The following is a 20,594-nucleotide window of genomic DNA, read 5'->3' as shown; positions in this document are numbered from 1 at the left end:
CAGCTAGCAATCTTTTGCCACAGTGAAAGAAAAGCTCTTCTTAGGTTGCCCTTTAAGGCAAAATGTCTACCAGACAACACACCCAAGGCAGAAGTGTCACAATCCTTGGTAACTTTCGGAAACCTCATCTAGAAAAAATGTCAGCCAAAGCATAGGCATTCATTGACGTGAGCTGGGATGTCAGGCAGCTTGGGATAGAGGTGTGATCAGAACCTTTGAGTCAGAGACTCGGGTTCGAGCTCTGATTCAGGCAGTTACTAGCTGCCCGATGATCACCAGCAACTTGAGACTCAGTGTTCTTAATAGCCAAATGGGGGTTCTAACACCCACATGGCAGTTTCAGGATGATTAGAAGTGATACATGTAAAGATCCTGGAAGACAGTAGCTAGTACATGAGTGATAACTGGCATTACTATTACTGGTTTTCTGAGCAAAGATTTCTCAAGAAAGCAAACATACCTTCTTTCTTTTATTTTTTAATTTAAAAAGACTTTATTTATTTTTAGAGAGAAGGGGAGGGAGAGAGAAAGAGTGGGAGAGAAACATCAACTGGTTGCCTCTTGCACGCCCCCGACTGGGGACCTGGCCAGCAACCCAGGCAGGTGCCCTGACCGGGAATCTAATCGGTGACCTTTCGGTTCGCAGGCCGATGCTCCACTCACTGAGCCTGACCGGTCAGGGCATCGTCTTTCTTTTAAACTGCTTTGGAAACAGAAAGTGTAATAAGCCTTACATAGCATATGTTGTAGGACCGTGCAGACATCGTGTTTCTAACTGTAGATGTTACAACTGTTCTGTATCCAGAAGGAAGTCAGAAACCAGCCTAAACAAACAGCATGATTAAACTGCTCATAATTGCCCGAATTCTGGTAAGAACCCTGGAGGATGAAAAATAAGTATAACAGCCATGATTTATTGAGTGTGTATATTGTATTCCTTAAAGCTCACACCAACCCCATGGGACATATTACTGTTACCACCACTAATACCATTTGTGTTATCCCCATCACCAATTTGCAGATGAGAGAACCAAGGCGTCGAAGGGGAAAAGAATTGCCCAGGACCATCAACTACCAGTGGTAGAACAGGGGTTTGAACCCAAGCAGTCTGACTCCAGAATGCAAGCTCTATCTAAACCCAGGAGTCTGGGATTGGAGGAAAAGCTTTATCTATGGAAAACACTGGAATACAATGCAAGATAACATTGTGCTGAAGTGTGGTTCAAATTATAAATGCTATAGGAATTCGGTCTGGAGAGGAACTCCCAGGGCTTGGGCAGGGGCAGGACTGTGTGCCAGGCATTGTACTGGGTGTTTCCATCCTTCCCATGTAAGGAGAGGCAGCACAGTGCCCGTGGAAGAGGCAGAGCCGGCGGTTTGGGACCAGACAGGTAGGGTTTAAAGCCAGGTGTTGCTATTTACAACCTGTGTAATCTCAGGCAAGTTACTTAACCCCTCTGGTATGGTTTTCTCCATTCAAAACAGGGATCACACCAACCACTCTAAGGGGTTTACTGCCGTAAAATGGTACCAAACTGTGGTTAGTGCTATTCACTCAACAAATGCTGATGAAGTCCCACGCCTTCCTGAGCAACATTATCAGCCAGAATGAGCTAGATTACGTTGCTGTAACAAACAACCCTCTAAATCTCGCTCACACTACTTTTCCAATGCAGGTTGGCTGGGACTGCTCCGCCACCTTTACAGAGACCCGCACTGGCTGGGGGAGGCTCCGTCTCTGTATTTCCATGGTTGTCAAGACAGGACTGCCAAGACTGTACTTTCAGAATTGTCAAGACACGGGAATTTGCCCAATGGATCTTAAGAGTTCCTACTCGAAAGCCATACTCTTACTCCATCACCCCAAACGAGGCATATATATGGCCACATCTAATTTCAAGAGGTTGGGGTTATAGATTCCCACCACACCCTAGGGGAGGGAAAGAACCAGAAATTATGTGGTGAACAGTTTTAGTGACCACAACAGACATAATATATTTACCTGTAAAACAGATGGGTAATCCATAATTTAAGAAGAGGAAACTGAGGCTCCGGGAGGTTATGTCATTTGACTAAGGTCACACAACCTGTTCACTGGGGAACCAGCCTCAAACCTTATCCTCATGTTACTCACTCTGACTCTTTATTCTACATGCACAAGGTCTATTGAGATCTGTCCAACCCTTGTTAATATAATGAGGATGGTTTGTGTGACATTGTTATAAACTGGCAGCCGAGGAGAGTGGACTGGAATGTGCGTGCATGAACAATGACGCCCTCACTGTACTAGTCAGTGAGGGTGGTAGATGCTAATGAGTGGGCATGTGTACTGTGTGGCCATCTCACTCAAAATGGCTGAGTGAGTAGAACAATTAATTTGCATCAAATTTTGCATGAAGCTTGAACATTCCTCCCCAGAAACTATTCAGGTGATGCAGAAGGCCGAAGCTATGGGTAACTGCTGATTGGCAGCTTTATCACTGCAATGCGCCTGCTCATGCATCACTGAGGTATCACTGTCCTACGTACAATGTTTCCTGTATCTTCTTCAATAAATGTCTCTATTTTCCATATTACATGGCTAGATACTTTTGGACAGACCTTGTTGCAGACTTTGCATCGAAGCAGACCAGCGTTGCAGGATGGAAAAGGAATGGAATAAATGTGGCTTTTGTGTTTCTATAATGCAACAACTAGTGTGCTCCTGGGGAAGGTGGGACGGGGCAAAGGGACTACGTGGAGCCGCAGCAGAAGAGAAGTGTGGACAGATGAGAGGACCAGGCACTGGACTGTGGCCAGCAGCAGGCATGGAAGATGGGATGACTGCCCTGTTTTAGGCCATTACTCTGGAAGCAAGCAGGGGGCTTATGGGAGAGGACAAGCTGTTGCAGTCGTCCAGGGGAAGGTGATAGGGGCAGGCAGGAGTGAAGACAGCAGGAATGCAGAAGGGACGAACCTGAGAGCTGCCGCGGAAGGCCCAGCCCCGTCCACTGGAGAAAAAGTCAAGAACCACCAGGAGATCCGCAGAACGCACCAGACATTCTTCACACCTCACTCTTCCTATTCCTGTCTACTATGCCGCACCATTTATAATTTTTCCCCTAAGGCCTCTTTTTCTCTTGCTATTTTCCCCTGCCTCTTGAAGAAGGGGTGTGTGTGAACCCACGCGCGTAGCTTTGCTGTGGTCAGAGAACCCCTCTAACCTTCAGCTTTGCGGGGCACGGTCGCTGTTACCATCTCCATCTCCAGGATCTGGCCCTTTTAGTTAGAGGATAAGTTCCAAGGCCCAAGGGCCAAGAGGCCTGCAAGTAGACTTCCGGCTCAGCAGGCCCCGGCCCGGTTCCACACGAGGGTCCTGGTTAGCCCACCTCCGGAGGCAGCCTTGGTGGGCAGGGTGGGTGCCCAGGTCCGTCCTGGAGCCTCTAGCGCCCCATCTCTTCCACGTCCCCAGCATTCCTCCTCTCCCAGGCGGCTGCGCCGGCCGGAGTGCTGGATGGTGACGGAGGAACGGCACTCTGGCGGCCGGCCCCAGGTTCAGCCTCAGAGCCTCCCTTGCTCCTTTCTTTGGAGAGGTCGCGGGGACCAGGTCAAAGCACTCTTCTTGGGGTTCTCCGGGGCGCCCAGCTGCCCCCGGTGGGTAGCCCTCCCCCAGGCTGGCGAGGCTGGGGTGCCAGCCCGGGCGGGGCGAAGGGGTGCGCATGCGGCGGGAGTCGGGCCGTGACTCACCGCCTGTAACCCTACACCGGCCTGCCTCCCCTCCCCCAGCCTCTTCCCCAGCTCCGGCTTGGAGGCCGCGGCGACACCTAAAAGAATGAAGGGGCGCCCGAGCCCGTGGCGCCCCCAGCCGGATCGCGAGCGGGCCCCGGCGGCCCCGGGCTCGGCGCACTCTCGGGTGCCGGGCCCCCGGGCTCGGCGAGCAGCCGCCGCCCGGGCGCGAGCACGAAGGGAGGGCGAGCAGCCGGAGCAGGAGGAGGCGGTGGCAACGTCGGCGGCAGTGGCGGGCCCGCGGTAGCTGCGGTGGACGAGCCCGGGGCGGGGGCGCCCGGGCTTGGAACCGCCGATCCCCGTCTCAGCCGAGCAAGGATAAAGCCCCCTGGCCGCTCCTGCAGCCTACGCCGCGCGGCACAAAGGGCAAGCTGCGACACGCACCCATCCCCCCCCTCAGCTCGGGGTGGCCCGGCCCGGGGTGGCAGGAGTGAGGTGGGGGAAGCCGCCCCGCCCCTCGCTCCCCCTCCCCCGGGACCCGGCGAGCGCGCCGCCCCGCCCCCGCCCGTCTGCCCGTCCTCCGGGGGAGGGGTCGGGGGGCGCGGCGCCCACATAACACTCCCCCTATTGCTCTCGGAGCCACCCCTCTCCCCTCCCTCCTGCAAACACTACCGCCTCTCCTGCCACCGCCGCCACCTCGCCCGACGCTCCGCAGCTCGCCGGGCCGGTGGGCGGTGCGCGAACCGTGCGCGGACCGTGCGCGCCGGGGGCGACAGATGTGCAGTCCCCGCCACCGCCAGTGACCCAGCCGCAGCCCTAGCGGGATCCGGCCGCCTCCCCTATGCTGTGGGAGCGGCCCTGAGCGCACCCCGACTTCCTTCGGCGGGGACCCCGAAACCCAGAGCACTGTGCTGGGTCCTGCCTTTTTCATCACGCTCACCTCGAGTTTGGACATGGAGGGGGCCGCTGCGCCCGCGCCCCGGGATGGTCACGACTTGGTGCCGGGGTCGCCGGGCTCTCCCCTGGAGGCGGTGGCGGGGGCGACCGCAGCCCCTGCAGCGGTGGCCCCGGAGCCTAGAAAGCCGCACGGGGTGAAGCGGCATCACCACAAGCACAACTTGAAGCACCGCTACGAGCTGCAGGAGACCCTGGGCAAAGGCACCTACGGCAAAGTCAAGAGGGCCACCGAGAGGTTTTCTGGCCGAGTGGTGAGTTGGGGAGACCCCAGGGGGCGCGGGCTAGACGTATCTGGGGACCGAGGGCGCCAGGGGCGGGGGGATCTTGGGTGCTGAGGCTTTCTCGTCCGAGAGGGGGCTTCCCGGGAACCCCAGACAGACTTCACTCTCCCCCCAGACTTCAAGCTCCCCGTGACTCAGGCGTGTTTCTCTCCTGAAACACTTGTTACATCCTGTCTGCGCATATTTTGGGGGGTTTTATCTCAGCAGCAAAGTAGTGTTTATGATTTGCAAACACATTGCAACGTTGGGACCGTCGGGGTCTCCCTCGCGGGCATGCATTCAGACCGTGCCCTGGAATGCCTTGTTGCTCTAACTCTAAGCCAGACCCACGTCCTCAGCTTGAAGCTCACCCCCAAGTCCCGTGTCCTGCAGATGAATGCGACCCCTCCACCCTCCCACTTGTACTCTCTATCACTATGATGCTGCTGTCGCTGCAAAGGAGGGTTGGACTCCTGCCTGTTTTTCAGAGAGAAGATTAGGGAGCAAAAGTAAAGGCTGCCGCAGGCATGAGGGCTGTGACAGTTTGGCCTGGCTTTTCCTAGGACTGAAATACCCAGGGCATGAGCAGACTCAATTACATTTCAGGTCCTGGCTGCAAGGCTACTCAATTGCTTTAGAGGTCTGGCTCAGCTGCCCCACTCTGTGACCGCCAAAACCCTGCCAGGGTCCCAGTGCCATTTGCACAGCCCCCAAAGAGCGCCCTGAGTGCCTCGGGGTCTCTGGGTTGGCACAGCGTGGTTTGTTGTCATTTTTCCTTTCTGCAGAACAGGCGCCTGAAATCCACACTGTTTGTGGCTAGGGGACTGGGCTCAAAGCGACTGACTGCTGCAGAAAGATTTTGTGTGGTGTGTGGCAGAAAATTAACAGGGTTCTTTGATTTGAAACATATCAGATGTGTTTCAATCTATTTAGCGCCAAAGTCAGGAACTAATTTGGGGACTCCTTGTGTGCACTTTTGGGGGTGTTTTGTGGCCCAGGGTTGCCTGTAAACTTGACAAACGGCCAGAGGGGAAAAAGCAAAATGAATTGTTGAATGAATTGGTAGGTTGATGTTGGTGTTTTTCTTTTGCGTATGTGCAGGGACTGTTCTATGAAAAAAAAAATGAGGCACCAATCCGAAAGTTTAGTTGCCTCGATTCTCAAATATCTGGATACCGGCATAACTCCCTCATTCTACGCTTCCCTGTTTGGGTTGATACAACTTTATCCTATATCTTTAAAAAAGTCTGTTGTAGGTTAATTGGAAATTGGAGACATCATACATTATGCATTTTAAGCCATCTCCAACAAACAAATTCTATAGCAAGCAAGAAGTTGAGAATTCATTCTGGACAGGTGTCATTTTTGGAGGTTGAAAAATTTAAAGAAGAGGTAATTGTAAAGATGCCTTTGAGGAACACATTTCCTGGTTTGTGGAAGAAGGGGCTGAGAAACGTGCACTTCATTCATGCTTTTATTCTGAGGTGATATTCCCCAGGCTGGATGTTGAATAAGCAAAAGCTAAGCTTAGCTCCTTGCTTGTGTTGTCTTAATAGCTGTTGAAGAATCGCGCTGGGAAGTTGGAAAGTGGAATAATGAAAACCAGACGCGGTTGGAGCTGCAGGTTGAGGATGTGAGCTTGTGAGGGACTGAGCGATAAGGGTGTGTCTGGGGGGGGATCTGCAAGGGGACACAGAAGCCTGAAGGCTGGGGAGCTGCGGCTAATGGAAAGAATGGAATCTTGTGTTATGGCAGACACCTTTCGGAGTTTCACTGGAGCCTCCTGCCAGGCATTTGTCTGGCTGTCTGACCCACGGAGTAGGTTAGAGTGAGAGGGATTGCATCAGGACGGGGGAGCCTGCCCTTCTCTTGCGGTGGGTGTCTCCCTTTATTTTCAGAAACTCTGAACATTCCGTCGGGATTTAGTCGCGTACCCACTAGGGGGCGCCCTGAGAACGGAAGAGGCTCATTTCTCAGCCGCCAAGACTTCAGCCGCCCTACTGTTATTGTCCAGCCCTAGTTCAGTTTCCCATTGTGCTATTTATTTTCAGCTCAATCTCTTGTTTTACTCAAAAAATCATGCAAAGATTTTGAATCTGATGGCAGATCCAGACCCAGAAACTGGCAATCTCCAAACTGCTTCCCTCCTGGATAATCTCACAATGTTAGCAAGATCATCGGGTGAAAACCTTGCATGAAATAGATGGGAAAGATGCTGGGTGAGGTTGGGTGGAGGGAAGGCCTCCTTGGCCTTGAGTCCTCCCCCTGCTGAGCACACTGCTCGCAGATGGTGTAAGAACTGAAGTGAGAAACAGGAATTGTCAGGTGGAAAATTCCCTGTGCCTGGCTGAACAGAAAGTAAAACAAACATAAAAAAAACTGGTCAGTAAGTTCTTCTTTGCCATACAGTGCTTGGTGACTCAGACTCTCTCAAGAGCAGCAAGGCATTTTTATTCAAACTTGGTGTTTTCCTCTAGTTCCAAGGATGCACTCAGCAGCCACAACTTGCTTTTAAGGTACAATTGAGGAGAATTGATGAACCCTGTCTCAATTCTGCCTTTTCGATCTTCAGGGAGAATTCTGCCAAGATGTTTTATTTTCACTTGTAGCAGTACCTTTCTGAGCACTTCTCGAGAGGCGCAGTGGCTGTAAGCTGCTTTGCCAAGGCTGCGAGTGGCTGAAGTCAGGTGCTGGGTGTCAGGCTGCACGAGGTGCTGGGAAATCAGCACTCGGGTGTCTGAGAAGTGTTTAGAAGCAAGAATGTTGTGGCTTTTAATTGCGTGTCTGGAGGGCCTTCTGGATCGAACAAAACACCACACAGCATTGTGATTGTCTGTGTTCTGTGAAAAGCAGTTCTGAAAACAGTGCAGAATTGGGAAGTTGGAGTCGGCTGGGCCAGCCTTCCGCATGGTCCAGGCATCCTCCCCTTTTCAATCCCCAATGGGGTCTTAGTGCCCACTGCCCGAGCAAGTCCACGAGACAGGGACTCCAAGTGGCTTCTTCCAGAGAGTGAGAAGACCGACACTGAGGCACCCTTGCAGCAGGGCTGAGGGCCTTGGCTTGCATTTGAATCCTGACCCATTCTTTACTAGCTTTGTGACCTTGGGCAAGCTGTGTAGCTGTTCAAAACCTCAGCGTCCTCATCTGTAAAATGGGCAGCTAGTGGTACCAAGGTCATGGACTTGTTGTGAGCATTGAGTAAAATTATCTATAGAAAGCCTCAAAAAGGGGGAAAGTAGCCAATTTTAGTTCCCTTTTTTAGCAGATTCTTTTTTCTCATCTCACGTGAACTTTTCCTGCAGTTTTAGAACTATTGGAAAGGCATAGATGCTTTGAACAGCTAGCCTTGTCTCCTTCAGAGAGAGAGGTAGAAGAAATGATCCACTCTTCGGGTTAATCAGGGAATACCAGGGAAGTTCGCCTACAGGAAGCCAGCGCAGCCGGACTTCCGTAGGTTCTGAATGTATTTCTAAAGCCTTGAGTTTAGACTTTATCACATAACTCTTGCTTTGCTACATTTGGGGGCAGGGCTGTTGAGTGGGGCCCCGGTACTACAACGCGGCACGCTTTTTCTTTGAGCCTTCGGGTGGCACAAAGTATTGACAAAAATGCCAAAACCAAGGCCAACATTTGGGGACAGGTGTCATGTGATCCCCTCACCGCCAAGGGCCACGTTCAGCTTTCCCTGCGTACCACCTTATCTCCCGTCTGCAGGGTTATGCAAGCAGGAGGAAAGGTCTGTGGGAGGGGCCTGGAGGGGGAGTGACCGGACTGGTGGGCAGAATGTGCCTCCAGGTCCCACAGCTCCAGCTTTACTTGGCAAAGCTACTGCTTTGACTCAAAATGGGTGTTTGAAGCATTGGTCCCATTATTCATAGCCCGGTCCTGGAAAACTGCAAATCAGAGGGGTGAGTTAGCAGGCTGGCCAGCTGAGCCAAGGCGTGTGTGGCTGTTACCTGCATGATGGCGGAGGTGCCATGTGGCAGCCAAGACGCCACCTCAGTATCAGGGAGTGAGACAACCCTGTGGTCCAAGCTTCTCAACCTGCAGGTAGGCAAAGTGAGGCACAGAAGCGTTAAGTGACTTTTCTGAGGTTGCACAGCTCGTAAGTGACTGAGTTGGGTCTAAGAAACCTGATTCTTGATTTGGTATTTTTCCATCATTCATGTAATACATCTTTCCTAGAGCAAGACGTGATTCTCACTTGTAAAGAGCTTATAATCTAGTAGCAAAGATGAAATGTACTCACAAATATTGAACTAATTCTGCTCAGTTCAACAAAGATTTATTGCCATCTGCCATATGCTTCTCACCATGTTAAATGCAGGGACACAGACAAAGAACTTGATGTCTGGTGGAAGAGACAGAACCAGCAGTTGCTAGGCCATGGGTTCCTCCTCTATACAGGACTCAATTATTCCAGGTGATTTTCAAGTCGGAATGTAGTTCATTTCATTGAGTCTGATCCTGGCCAGGAACACCCCCCCGCCCCGTATTAGTCCCGGTGCTCTTATCGCTACCAGCTGATACTTTGCAGAGTCTGGGTGTGTCTGCTCTACAGATCCTTCTCTGATCCTCAGCGGTGCTAAGAGGTGTGCGCACTCCCTCTAGTTAGACCTGCTTCACAGACCGGGGAAGTGACGCTTTGGGGAGGCTAAGTGACTTGCCCAGGATCACACAGCCAGACGGTGTCGAACACATCTGCCCGTTTTGAAATCTGTTGCCGCTAGAGAAATGGAGAATCTTCCTTGCGTGGCCCAGCTGGTCTCCTCTGGACCTGGGTGTGGTGTTTCACTCACGATGCCAGACGACCAGCCGTGGGGCGGTTGTTCTCCTGGGGGCGTTTCTCGTTGTTCTTCATCAGGGGATACAGAGAAGGGGTCACTGCAGGACCAGGGAGGACACGTGCTGTTGAAGATGGCCTTTGATTTGCGTTTCAGAAGACTGGAATGTGGGGCCTTCTGCCGGGGAGCCGAGTCTAGGGTGAGCTGGCTGGACTGCTTGTAATGCTGGGTTTGTGCTGGGACCCAGTGAGGGGGCAAGATGGGTAAAATAGGGTGGGGTGATAATAATACCTAATGGCGACAACAGCAGCTAATACTTCTTGAGTGATTATAACATGCCTGGGGCATACAAAATGATTTAACCCTCCTACCGATTATGTAGTGATCTCATTTTTCAGATGGAGAAACTGAGTCACAGAGAGGTTCAGTAGCCTGCCCAAGGTCGCGGGCAGCAGCAGAACTGTGGTTTGGACCCAGGTAGCATCCAAATGCAGAGACCTCGACCGTCTCCCCTCCTCCTGGGGGCCTGGTTCTGAGTCACAGTGGGGCCCTGAGTCCATCAGTCTGGCGGGCTGGCTCGGAGCAGGGAGGCTGGCCTGGAGGATTTCATAAGAGCTGAGGCATGAGAAGATAAGAATCGGCCCGTGTCCGGGGAGAGAGATTTGTCTGCTTCTGGCAAACTAGCTGCTTGTGGAGCCACGTATCTACTTCAGTGAATCAGGTCAGGGAACTGTCCACCTGGGTGCACACTGAGTTTTTTGTTGCCTAAGGGTCCTGAGATGCCAGGAGCCCTAGGGGGCCTCGGCAGGTCAGCCCGTTCACTTCCTTGCTCACAGGCAGACAGGCACCCACACCACACTCCAGGTCTTCACGGTATCCTTTCCTCCTGGGAGGCAGCAGGAGAGGAGGGCTGAGTCAGGTATCTCGTCTGCTCTGTTGGTAAGCCCTGACTCACTGTCTTGAACCTCCTAGCAATGCCTCACATAGTGCCAAGCACATAGTAGGTTCTCAACAAAGGCTCGTAGAATGGAACTGAAGTGAATACTGAGCCAGGGAATATTTTAGGAAGCGTAGAGCCTGCAGGTCATTGTCCCTGACCTCAAGGAGCTTTTTGATTTGTTGGGGAAAAGAGACAGTGGCTGGAAATGAATGGCAGGTTACATAGAAAAGTGTGGGAAGCCAGGCAGACCCTCTCCTGCACCAATTCCCTTTCTTCTGTTTCATGTGCTCAGAGAGAGAGAGAGAGAGAGAGAGAGAGAGATGTCTACCCAGGGCTTGTTAGCTTCCTGGCCGTGGCTTCCTGTCCTCAGTGGCTCTGGAGTCAGACAGCACAGTCTCATTTGTCTTTCCCACATGAAAGTCCCGGAGCATCTGTAAGTTATGATTTGTGAAGTCTCTGCTTTAAAGAAAAATGCATTTATCATCGCACTGGCCCAGACGACACTGTGCAGTGCAGGAATGGGAAGATCCCAGGCCCCAGAAGAGGAGGGGCTGGGCCGGATGACCCACCCGTGAGTGGCGTCTGGCTGTATTGATAAAATTCTCTGGAAATGGCCCAGGAGCAGCCAGATGTTGTCTTCACAGCGAGGCTTCTCGGCCAACTTTCAATCGCACGTTAAACCAGCGCCAGGCGGTGCCACTCCTAGGTCCGCCAGGAGAGCGCGTGCACAGGCCCGCACGACACCTGCAGGGGACACCTGCACGGGACACCTGCACGGGACACCTGCACACAGCCCCCGGAGTAGAGGCAGCCCCAGCATCCATCAGCTGACGAGTGGCTAAACAGTGCTATGCTCATTTTATTTCCCCATGTTATTTATGATCGCTTCTATAGTTTTACTTGTGGGCTATCTCTGGAATGTTATTCAGGAATAAAATGAGATGTCGAAACACGCTGCAGCCTGGGTGAACCTTGAAAACATTGTGCTGAGTGAAAGAAGCCGGTCACAAAAGACCATGCATAATGTATGATGCCACTTCCCCGAACTATCCAAACGAGGCAAATCCATTGAGACGGAAAGTGGGTTAGTGGTTGGTTGCTGGGCATGGGGCGTGTGGAAGCAGATGGGGGTGGCTGCTGACGGGCATGGGGCTTCTTTGGGGGATGAAAGTGTTGGAGAGTTGGTTGTGAGGATGACCGCACGACTCTGCGAATATATGAAAAGCCCCGACTTACGCATTTTAAGTGGGTGAATGCATGCTATGTGAATTAGATGTTGATAAATCTGTTATAAAAAACAACTGGGGCTCAGGGAGGGTGTTGGGAAGAGGGGGTGGGGGTAGAAGCCCAATTCTGTCAGGCCCCCGAGATTCCAGATAGTGGGCCCACGGAACCTGCGCCCCCGTTTCGTGTCAGAAGATGAAAGCCTTACCCTGGGGGCCGTGGTCAGGAGAGAGTACCCTGGGACTAGGCCGCCCGTCCCTCCCTTGACAGCTGTGTGACCTTGGGCCAGGCACCAGTCTCCTGCAAACCTCTTTTCTCATCAGGGGCTCATGAGAGTTCCCATTTTGTGGACTGCTGAGAGGATTCCCTTGCTGTCCCTGAGCTTTTAGCCCTATGTCTGGCACGCAGTAGGTGGGCAGGAAATGCATCCAGGGCCATTACTAGCCTAAAAGGCACATTTGTGCAAATTAGAAAAAGGCCTTTTGCTCTAGGTGGGTGACTGGGAAAAGGCTCCTCGGTGGGCCGGAAGCAGCTCCCACTACACTGGTGGCTTTGTGAGAACAGGGTGGGCTGGACGCCTGTCCCTTGTCCCCATCCGAGCAAGGGCTTTCCTCGGTGTTCTTATCAGCTACTACACGTCACTACTCTGTGGCTGACGGTTCTGCATAATGAAAACACACTGTACTTTTCCTGTCCCTTTAGCAATAAACTGGTTGCGTTTGATGAGTGCTTCCTGAAGTGCCCAGGACTGTGGGAAGTTTGAGAAGCGATGACAAGCCCTGCCATTGAGATTCTGAGCCATTAGTTGGGGTGTGTCACGAACAGACCTGGAATAATCCAAGCAAGGTGCGAGGGTGTATGTGAATGAGGTCCGGAGAAGACATCCTGGCTGTGAAATCGGGCTTGGGGTCAGAGTCCTCCCTGCTCCTTGGGAACTTGGTGGCCTGGGCAAGCTGCACGTTCCCGCTGAGCTTCTGTCTTCTCATCTAGAAAAGTGTGCCTGCCGGCTACCAGGTGGGCTTGCCATGAGAAACGGGGTTTGGAAGCTTCCACACCAGGCCTTGGAGCAGGCTCTTGAGAAAGAGAGCCTGCATTATTATTTTGGTGAGAAGTACTAGCATCGAGTGCCTGGTGACCTTCTTATCTTAGATCATGGCTCTTCCTGCTTAAATCCCTCTCTTGGGTGGCTAGGGTGCCAAACTCCGAATTTTCCATGTTTTCTGAGGCTCCTGCCTGGGTGTCCGAATTCCCACTTCCTTGTTCTTCTGTCTCGGACCTGCGTCTGTTTCCTTCGGAGCACACAAACTGTGCGGGTTTGATCATTTGTCTGTGTACACTTGGCCCTTGTCACCCATTAGGAGGGAGACAGGGGCACAGTCTTACCATTGCCTCCAGGCCTGTAGCCTGGCGCCAGCCCTATAGCAGGTGGTCAGTGAGTGCGAATGAATGAATGAACAACTGCGTGAAGAGTACACCAGCAATCCTGAGACGGGGCGTTCTGTGAGGGTGGGAGGCAGTGGGGAAGGCGCCATGGGAACTTCCTCTTCCTTTTCTGGGTCTCCCTTCTCCTCACCACCAGGAGGACATCTGGGGAGACCTGTGCATGGCCTGCTGCCTCCAGGGGCCTGGAGAGGAAGAGGGAGCCTGTCCCGCCCCCCTAGAGGCTGCTCCCCAAAGCTCTGTGTCCTTGCATTGCTTTCCTACTTCCCTGAGCCTCCAGCTCCCCGTCTGAGAAACCCTGGCCATCGGCTCTGCAGAGTAGGCAAGCCTTAGATGCAGGATACATTTGCAAGATTTTCAAAACCTTTTATCCCAGGGTTGTAAATCAAGCACTTAAGGAATTGTAAACTGGCTGGAGTGCAGAGGTAACGTGTGTCTGGAAGAAACACCATCGTCCTTAGCCCTTTAAACTGGAGAGAAGAATTCCACTTGTTTACTTTCGTTAGAGATATTAAGAGGCAGCAAGAGGTTTCCAGCGGCAAGGTGCTAAGAGGCCTGTGGTGGGTCCCCCTCTGCCCCTGGAGCGGAGGGGCCTGGCAGTGTGCAAGTGGCCCTGGGTGTGCACCGAATGCCTGTGATCTGTTTGGCCCTAGGGCAGTTTCCCAGGAAGAAAGGGGAGGCTGCCTCTCGTCTGAGCCCTTCCCTCCCCGTTTCCTCCAGCTGACTCAAAGCCGCAAAGACAGCTGATGGCAGCAGATTAGAAGGGATCTTTTCTGGCGCTGGTCGATTCACCTATGATTCACCCCACGTTGCCTGAGGACACTCAGATCCCAGCCTTTGACAGGGTGGTGGAAGGGAAGTGGACCGTCCAGTCTTGGACTGTAAAGGGGTGCATGGGGTGGCCTGGGGCTCGACAGTGCCCCCCAAACCTCCTGTGTAACTGTGAGATGGTCAGCCTGACTTAGTTTCCTCATCTGCGAAATGGGAGTGGCTGTGAGGACAAAGGAGCTGTGTGTCCAGTGCTCAGAAAAGTGTGGGGCCCACAGTGAATGTTCTCTGCGTGTTCGAGGAAGGCGCGTCTGGGGAAAGGCAGGGCAGGGTCCCGGTGGTCTGCACCTCGGCGCCCTGGGCACAGTGCGCTGCACGTAGTAGGTGCCCCATTGTTGAACACCACCCCCTTCACCTGTAAACTGGGGATGAGACACATGCTCTCCAAAGTCCTTGCCAGGCTGCAGGAAGCGAATCCTGGGGTTCACCGAAAGGAGCTGGTGAGATGCAGACTTCATTTCCTGCTGCCTGGGTTTTGGCAGAAGGACTCCTCGCTGAGGGGGGGTGTGGGGGACGTGGAGGGGCAGTATGTAGGGCTCTCAAACCCTGTTGAGGTTGTTTGGTGCAGGAAAGTCTCCCACATGGAGTGTGAGGCCAGGACTTGTTGCCTTCCATGCTCTCCGTCCTTCTGGGTCCTATTCAGCTCTGGGCAGACACTGCCTTTTAAACTGTACCTGGGAGGTGGATTCTGAACTAGGCTCTGTGTGAGTTAGAAAATGTTCACTTTCAAAGAACCTATTAGTTTTCTCATCTGTAAAATGGGGTGATGGCAGGTGGTGGAACCTGCCTCCTAGGGTGTAGTAAGGATTTGGGGAGGGTGCTCTGAGAACAGGGCCTGACATGTAGCCAGTTCCCAATACCTGTTGACTGTTCCTACCTGGGGGTGAGAGGAGGGCAAGCTCCATCCCACTGGGTGGCCCGGAAGGAACTTTGCTCATTCCTTAGACACTTAGAGCGAGGGGGCCTTTGTTTTTGGTCCCAGTGAAGCCAGAGCCCCATGGCTGCCTCGCCTTCAGTTGTGCCGTTGGGTCTCCCTGGAGACACCGTTTTTTCTCCCAGCGGCTTTAGCAGTGACGGGGACGTTCAGCATCCCTGTGGCGTGGGTCCTTCATTCCGGTGCCAGGTGGGGTGGTGGCAAGACTCAGAGGATGAGGAAAAGACTAAGGAGGGGGTCCTGTGCCCAGGGCAGGCAGGAGGTGTTTGGGAGTCTCAGTTAAAAGGAAGAATTGGCTCACTAATACGTTGACATCTGTTGCATCCTTAAAGAGGAAATCAACCCACTGATCAGTCAGTCAAACTCACCCGTAGGGAGCACTTTATACTTGCCAGGCCTGGGCATGAGTTCATTGCCTGCGTCATCTCACTGACTTGTCGGTGGCCTCAGACCCAGCCTGTGAGAGATGCCGTCGCCATCCCACTTTGTCACTGAGGGCCATGCTATTTGTAACCCGGGCCTGGTGGCAGGAGTGAAGTCCACGTCTGCCTGAGCTCTTGGCTACGCCCCTAGGTGGCTTCCCAAGGAGAAGTAGGAGTACCTGTTATTTTTCTTCTCGTGGCTGGTGTTCCTTCTCTTCCTCTCAGGTAGTGCATTTAGAAATACTTACTCAGGTATTTCCTCCTTGGTGCCAGGCACCTTGGAGGCCCTGGGGGGACAACAAAGGACAAGCTACGACCTCTGTGCCAAGGGAGCTCAGCTACCTCTTGCTTGGAGAGAGTGTGCCTACCTCTTGTCATTCCTAGATCCCCGTCTTTGTGGTCCACATGTGACCCTTGTTGCTGGTCCATTTAAGGAGACTGATTCCCTGTTGTGTGTGTTTTAATCTCTCGCGACTCATCCCTTTGCATCGAGCACACAGATATGTAGCCTTGACTTTCACAGTGTCAATGAAAAAGATGCCAACAAACTTTCGAGAAACTCTCAGCAGCCCGTGATGCAATGTAATTCCTTTGTGTGGTTCTCGGTGGATTTGAAAGTGAATTTCTCTAAGCAGCAGAGACAACGGGAGGGAGGAGGCCAATGGTCCCTGGGTCCGCTGAGCGCAGAGCCCAGCAGCAGGAGAACGCGTTCGGATGAAAAGGCAGGGCAGTGATGCGCTCACTCCGGGGAGAGCTCCGCTTTGCCTTTGTCTTCCTCAAGGTTAATGGATATGTTTTCCTGGGCAGAATCAAATGGAATGCTGAGGGAGGGACCCAGCGTGTGGGTGTGCAAGCTGCTGGTAGCCGAAATCCTGGAAAGGGGAGGAATCGAGTGGAAATTGCCGCCAATCGGATCCACCTTCTCGAAGCTGTAGGAAGGCCCGGAGCAGGAGGACCCTTTTCCTAGCAGCCCTAGTGGCAGGAAACAGTGAGTGGGTGACGAGTGGGTGCCAGGCACTGCTCTGACGACTTTACATGCCTTCTCCCTGTTGAGCCTGTTATGAGCGCATTCAGTTTGTAGATGAGGAAGGAGAGAAGCAGATCAAGTGACTCGCCTGAAGGTCACAGAGCTGGGGTGGAGGGCTGGGCCGTTGAACGTCAGGGTCAGGGTTGCAGCCACTGGACGACAGGGCACAGAGCCCCGTAAGCCGCCGCGCCGCGGCTTCCCGCTCGAGTTCATTGTGCCAGATGCAAAGCTGAGAGAGTCGTCTTCAGGCTTGTGAAACGGCAATCTGAGGGCCTTTGTCCCGTAATCTCAATTTTTCCGTGTCTTATTCATTTTTGTCCTCCTAGTGTTAGTGCAGTGCCTGGTACACCATCAGAGTGCTATAAAAGTTTGTCNAGTGACTCGCCTGAAGGTCACAGAGCCGGGGTGGAGGGCTGGGCCGTTGAACGTCAGGGTCAGGGTTGCAGCCACTGGACGACAGGGCACAGAGCCCCGTAAGCCGCCGCGGCTTCCCGCTCGAGTTCATTGTGCCAGATGCAAAGCTGAGAGAGTCGTCTTCAGGCTTGTGAAACGGCAATCTGAGGGCCTTTGTCCCGTAATCTCAATTTTTCCGTGTCTTATTCATTTTTGTCCTCCTAGTGTTAGTGCAGTGCCTGGTACACCATCAGAGTGCTATAAAAGTTTGTCGGGCCCTGGTCGGCGTAGCTCAGTGGGTTGGGTGGTGTTGTCCTGCAAAGCCAAAGGCTGCTGGTTCAATCCTTGGTCAGGGCACAGGCCAGGGTTGTGGGTTCAGTCCTTGGTTGGGGCTGATTCGAGAAGCAGCTGAGGAATGCTTTGCTCTCACATCGATGTTTCTCTCCGTCTCTTTTTCCCTCCCTTCCCCTCTCTCTGAAAATAAATGAATAAAAAATGATCTTTAAAAATACGTGTTGAATGGCTACAGAGTGTTATCAATCTGGGGATGTTGTCAGGGGACTTGGGAGCTGGTCCCCCCATTTGCCACAACTTCAGCTGTGTGACCTTGGCCAAGATACGTCCCTTTCTGGGCTTCCACTCACTTAATCTGTGAGAGGAAAGCTCCGATTTTTGTTTTAGGATTCATTCAACAACTATTTGTTGAATGCCCTCCATGAGTCAGTCACACACCATTCTGCTCTGGGCGACAGGGAGAGAGTGATGATGACAATGAGGCAGACGAGGTTCCAGCCTCTTCCAAGAGTCTGCATAAGGGTGAGTCCTCACGTCTCATCCCCAAACTGCTTCCGAGCGGCAGACGCTGGCTGCTTCCTGGTTTGTCTTCTTTGCTGGAAGACCTGTTCCACCAGGGCTTGACGTCCCTCGGGTCTGCTTGCTGGTACCCCACACAGTGCCCTGCAAGCGACTGTGGGTGCCAGGCAGCAGGCGCGCCCGAAGGAATGACTGCAGTGTTTCTCTTGCTAACAGGATCTCAGATCTAGACATTCTGGGGTTAAAGTGCAAGAAGAAAAATCAGGCTTGAGAGTGCCATTTTCCAGGAAAAACACTGAATTTGTAAAGGCAAGATGCAGCCGAGAGTGGGAAGGTGTATTATCGCTGCTAGCTGAGGGATTTGGAAATCAGGCAGGGTTCCTTGATTTTTTCATCTGGGGATGCTTTTTGCAAACCACAGAGAAATAACAAAAACTCCCCCATTTCCTCCCCGCTCCCGCCTTTGCCTCGAGCAGAAAAAGCACTTGCTTCTTAAAACAGCTCATGAAGGGAAAAATTATAACAAATATTTTGCATTTCTCTGGTGGCGGCACAGTCTGAATTCCTTTCAGCCCCACAATGAGTTCTAATTTTATGAAATGTTTGGATTAGTCCCCAATTTTCCGGTGGAATTTAGGAGGCTTGTATTTGTACTTGGGCTTGGAGCGAAGAAATCTCATAAAAGCTGTGCAGTGTCTAGGGCCCAGAGGGACGTTCCAGCCAAGGACAAAATGACCATCAGCTGAATGACGGGGAAGAAAAAGATCTCTCCAGCAGCTGTGGGCAGCCTTTCGGATGGTGGCGTGTATTTGAACCACAGTCTCTAGGGCTTAGTCGGGCTGCATACCACTTCCCACTGATCATGGGCTATAAAAATTCCAGCCCAAGTACAATGCCTTGTACCTGACCTTGTTTCTTCAGTTCCCAGCGCCTGAGAACATTAGGGCATCTGGTAATTGAATGAGAGGCATTTGATAACACATGGTGGTCTGTTCCCTCCCCTCCCCCAGTCTGCCCTTAGCACCTACTGCTGTGTGTTATACTTTCCAGCTTACTTCCCTCTTTCTGCCTCTAGACCTGCACCGCCGTCTATGCATACACGGGACTGTTAAAATAAAAATCAATGACAGTGAAACAAAATGAAAACTTCAGTCCTTTGGCCTTACTAGCCACATTTTAGGTGCTTGATGAATAACCCTGTGTGTCTTGTGGTAGCCACTGGACAGTTCAGAGAAGGTCATTTCCGTCCTCAGAGAAGGTTCTGAAGGACAGCGCTGCCCTTGACGCCGAGTTTAACGACTGCAGTGGCACACTCCGCCCCTTACTTGGCTGTATTAGCTCCATACGTAGCACCTGTCACCGTCGGTAATGATCTCCGCACAACCGTACTCATCATCTTTTCCGTATCTCCAGTGTCTAGGGCAGTGCCTGGCGTGTAGTAAGCACCCAGTGAAGACTTTTAGAACGAATCAATGAAGCTGTCTGATTCAGCATCGCTTTGCATGTGCCTGACACACAGTGGGCCTTCAGACAATTGAGCGAATTCTTCTAGAGCTATAGCCACCGAGTGGATCCATCCGATACATATTCGCTGAGCACAGGCCGTGTGTCAGGCATGGTATGAGGCTCTGGAGATACCGGGATGAGCAGGCGGACATGATCCTCTAGTTAAGGAGCTTGTCCAATCCAACGGGTCTTAAATTTGTGGGGACCTGCGGATCTCCTGGGCGAGCCTGTTAAAATGCATCATCCTCAGCACCCACACCCAGAATCTGATCCAGCAGGTCTGGGGTGGGACTCAGGGAGACCTGAGAAACTTAAGCATTTCAACCAGATGATTACGAGGGGTTTGACCATGGTCTGTGGTTGGGGAAACAGAGCAATTGCAAGCTGGTCGTTATATTCACCTGGGGATGCGCCACTCCACTTTCTTCCGTCCACACCTTCCCTGGTGATAACCACAGGGCTCTAAGACCCTGGGTCCTTATACTGGGCCTGAAGCCTGAGGTTTCATTGCTGTTATACTTCCAGGGAATAATAATGATAATAATAATAATAATAATAATAATAATAGCAGCAAATAGTTGCATCATGGGAATGGTGACAGGTGAAAGTTTAAGCATGTGAAATCATTGACCCCCCATCCGTCCTCAGGGTAGCCCTAAGAAGTGCCCATCCTCGGTCTCCCCATTTTACAGGGCATACACCGAGGCACGGAAAATCAAGTCACCGGCCCGTGTTTGCACTGCTCAAAGCCTGAAGTGCTTGCTGCCCGCAGTCACTGGCCTCTGAGCGGCTGCCTCCCACGTGCCGGATGGGCCTTTCTCGCCCGTTCTCAGAATCAGAATTCAAGTGCCTGTATGAAATGCCTCTGTAGGGGATTAATACACTCGGGCATTGTGAGCTTTGGATCTCTAAATACCCATCCCGGGCCTCAAGGAGCGTAATCCATTCACTCAGTGGACATTCCCTTGGGCCTGCCATGCGCCAGGCCTGTGGGGAGCTGCCAGGTCTGAGCCTTGCCCCTGGCCTAACAAGGGGACAGAGACATAGGTAGGGACTCCCTGAGAAAGGGCGGCACCCAAGGTGGGTTTATTGTCTAGTTAGGAAAAGCAAAGCAAATCTTAAAAACTAGGTGTTTCCGTTTTTTGCTGCAGGTGACTCAGTTTTTATGTGGTTTTGCCATCGAATACGCCAGCTTCACCCAGTAGAGGGGTTCAGTGTGTGTGGATTTTGAGTGTGTGCTGGGGTGTCCGACATAGGGAGGACGTGTCCACCTTCCTCCCTCTTTATATGTGCTTAGCAAGGCAGGGCGCCCATAGGGTCGGGAGCGCCCAGAACTCCTGACCCACTCTGTCACTTGCTGT

The 20,594-nt window shown here is 52.5% G+C and overlaps 1 protein-coding gene across 1 annotated transcript in view; it reads left to right on the top strand.

Annotated features, from left to right (window-relative positions):
• The first annotated feature begins 3,839 nt into the window (after nt 1–3,839).
• The window catches only part of NUAK1 (NUAK family kinase 1), a 72,707-nt gene continuing 55,952 nt past the window's right edge, over nt 3,840–20,594 (top strand). The window contains exon 1 of the mRNA XM_037067836.1: nt 3,840–4,913. Within this exon, the coding sequence (XP_036923731.1) occupies nt 4,659–4,913 (255 nt within the window). The 5' untranslated portion in view covers nt 3,840–4,658. The remainder of the gene's footprint in view (nt 4,914–20,594) is intronic.

Source organism: Sturnira hondurensis, unplaced genomic scaffold (assembly GCF_014824575.4).
Source record: "Sturnira hondurensis isolate 20B ecotype Veracruz unplaced genomic scaffold, ASM1482457v3 Scaffold0017436, whole genome shotgun sequence".
Taxonomy (NCBI): domain Eukaryota; kingdom Metazoa; phylum Chordata; class Mammalia; order Chiroptera; family Phyllostomidae; genus Sturnira; species Sturnira hondurensis.
The sequence above is the reverse complement of the archived record's forward strand: the minus strand, read 5'-3'. Positions and strand labels throughout refer to the sequence as shown.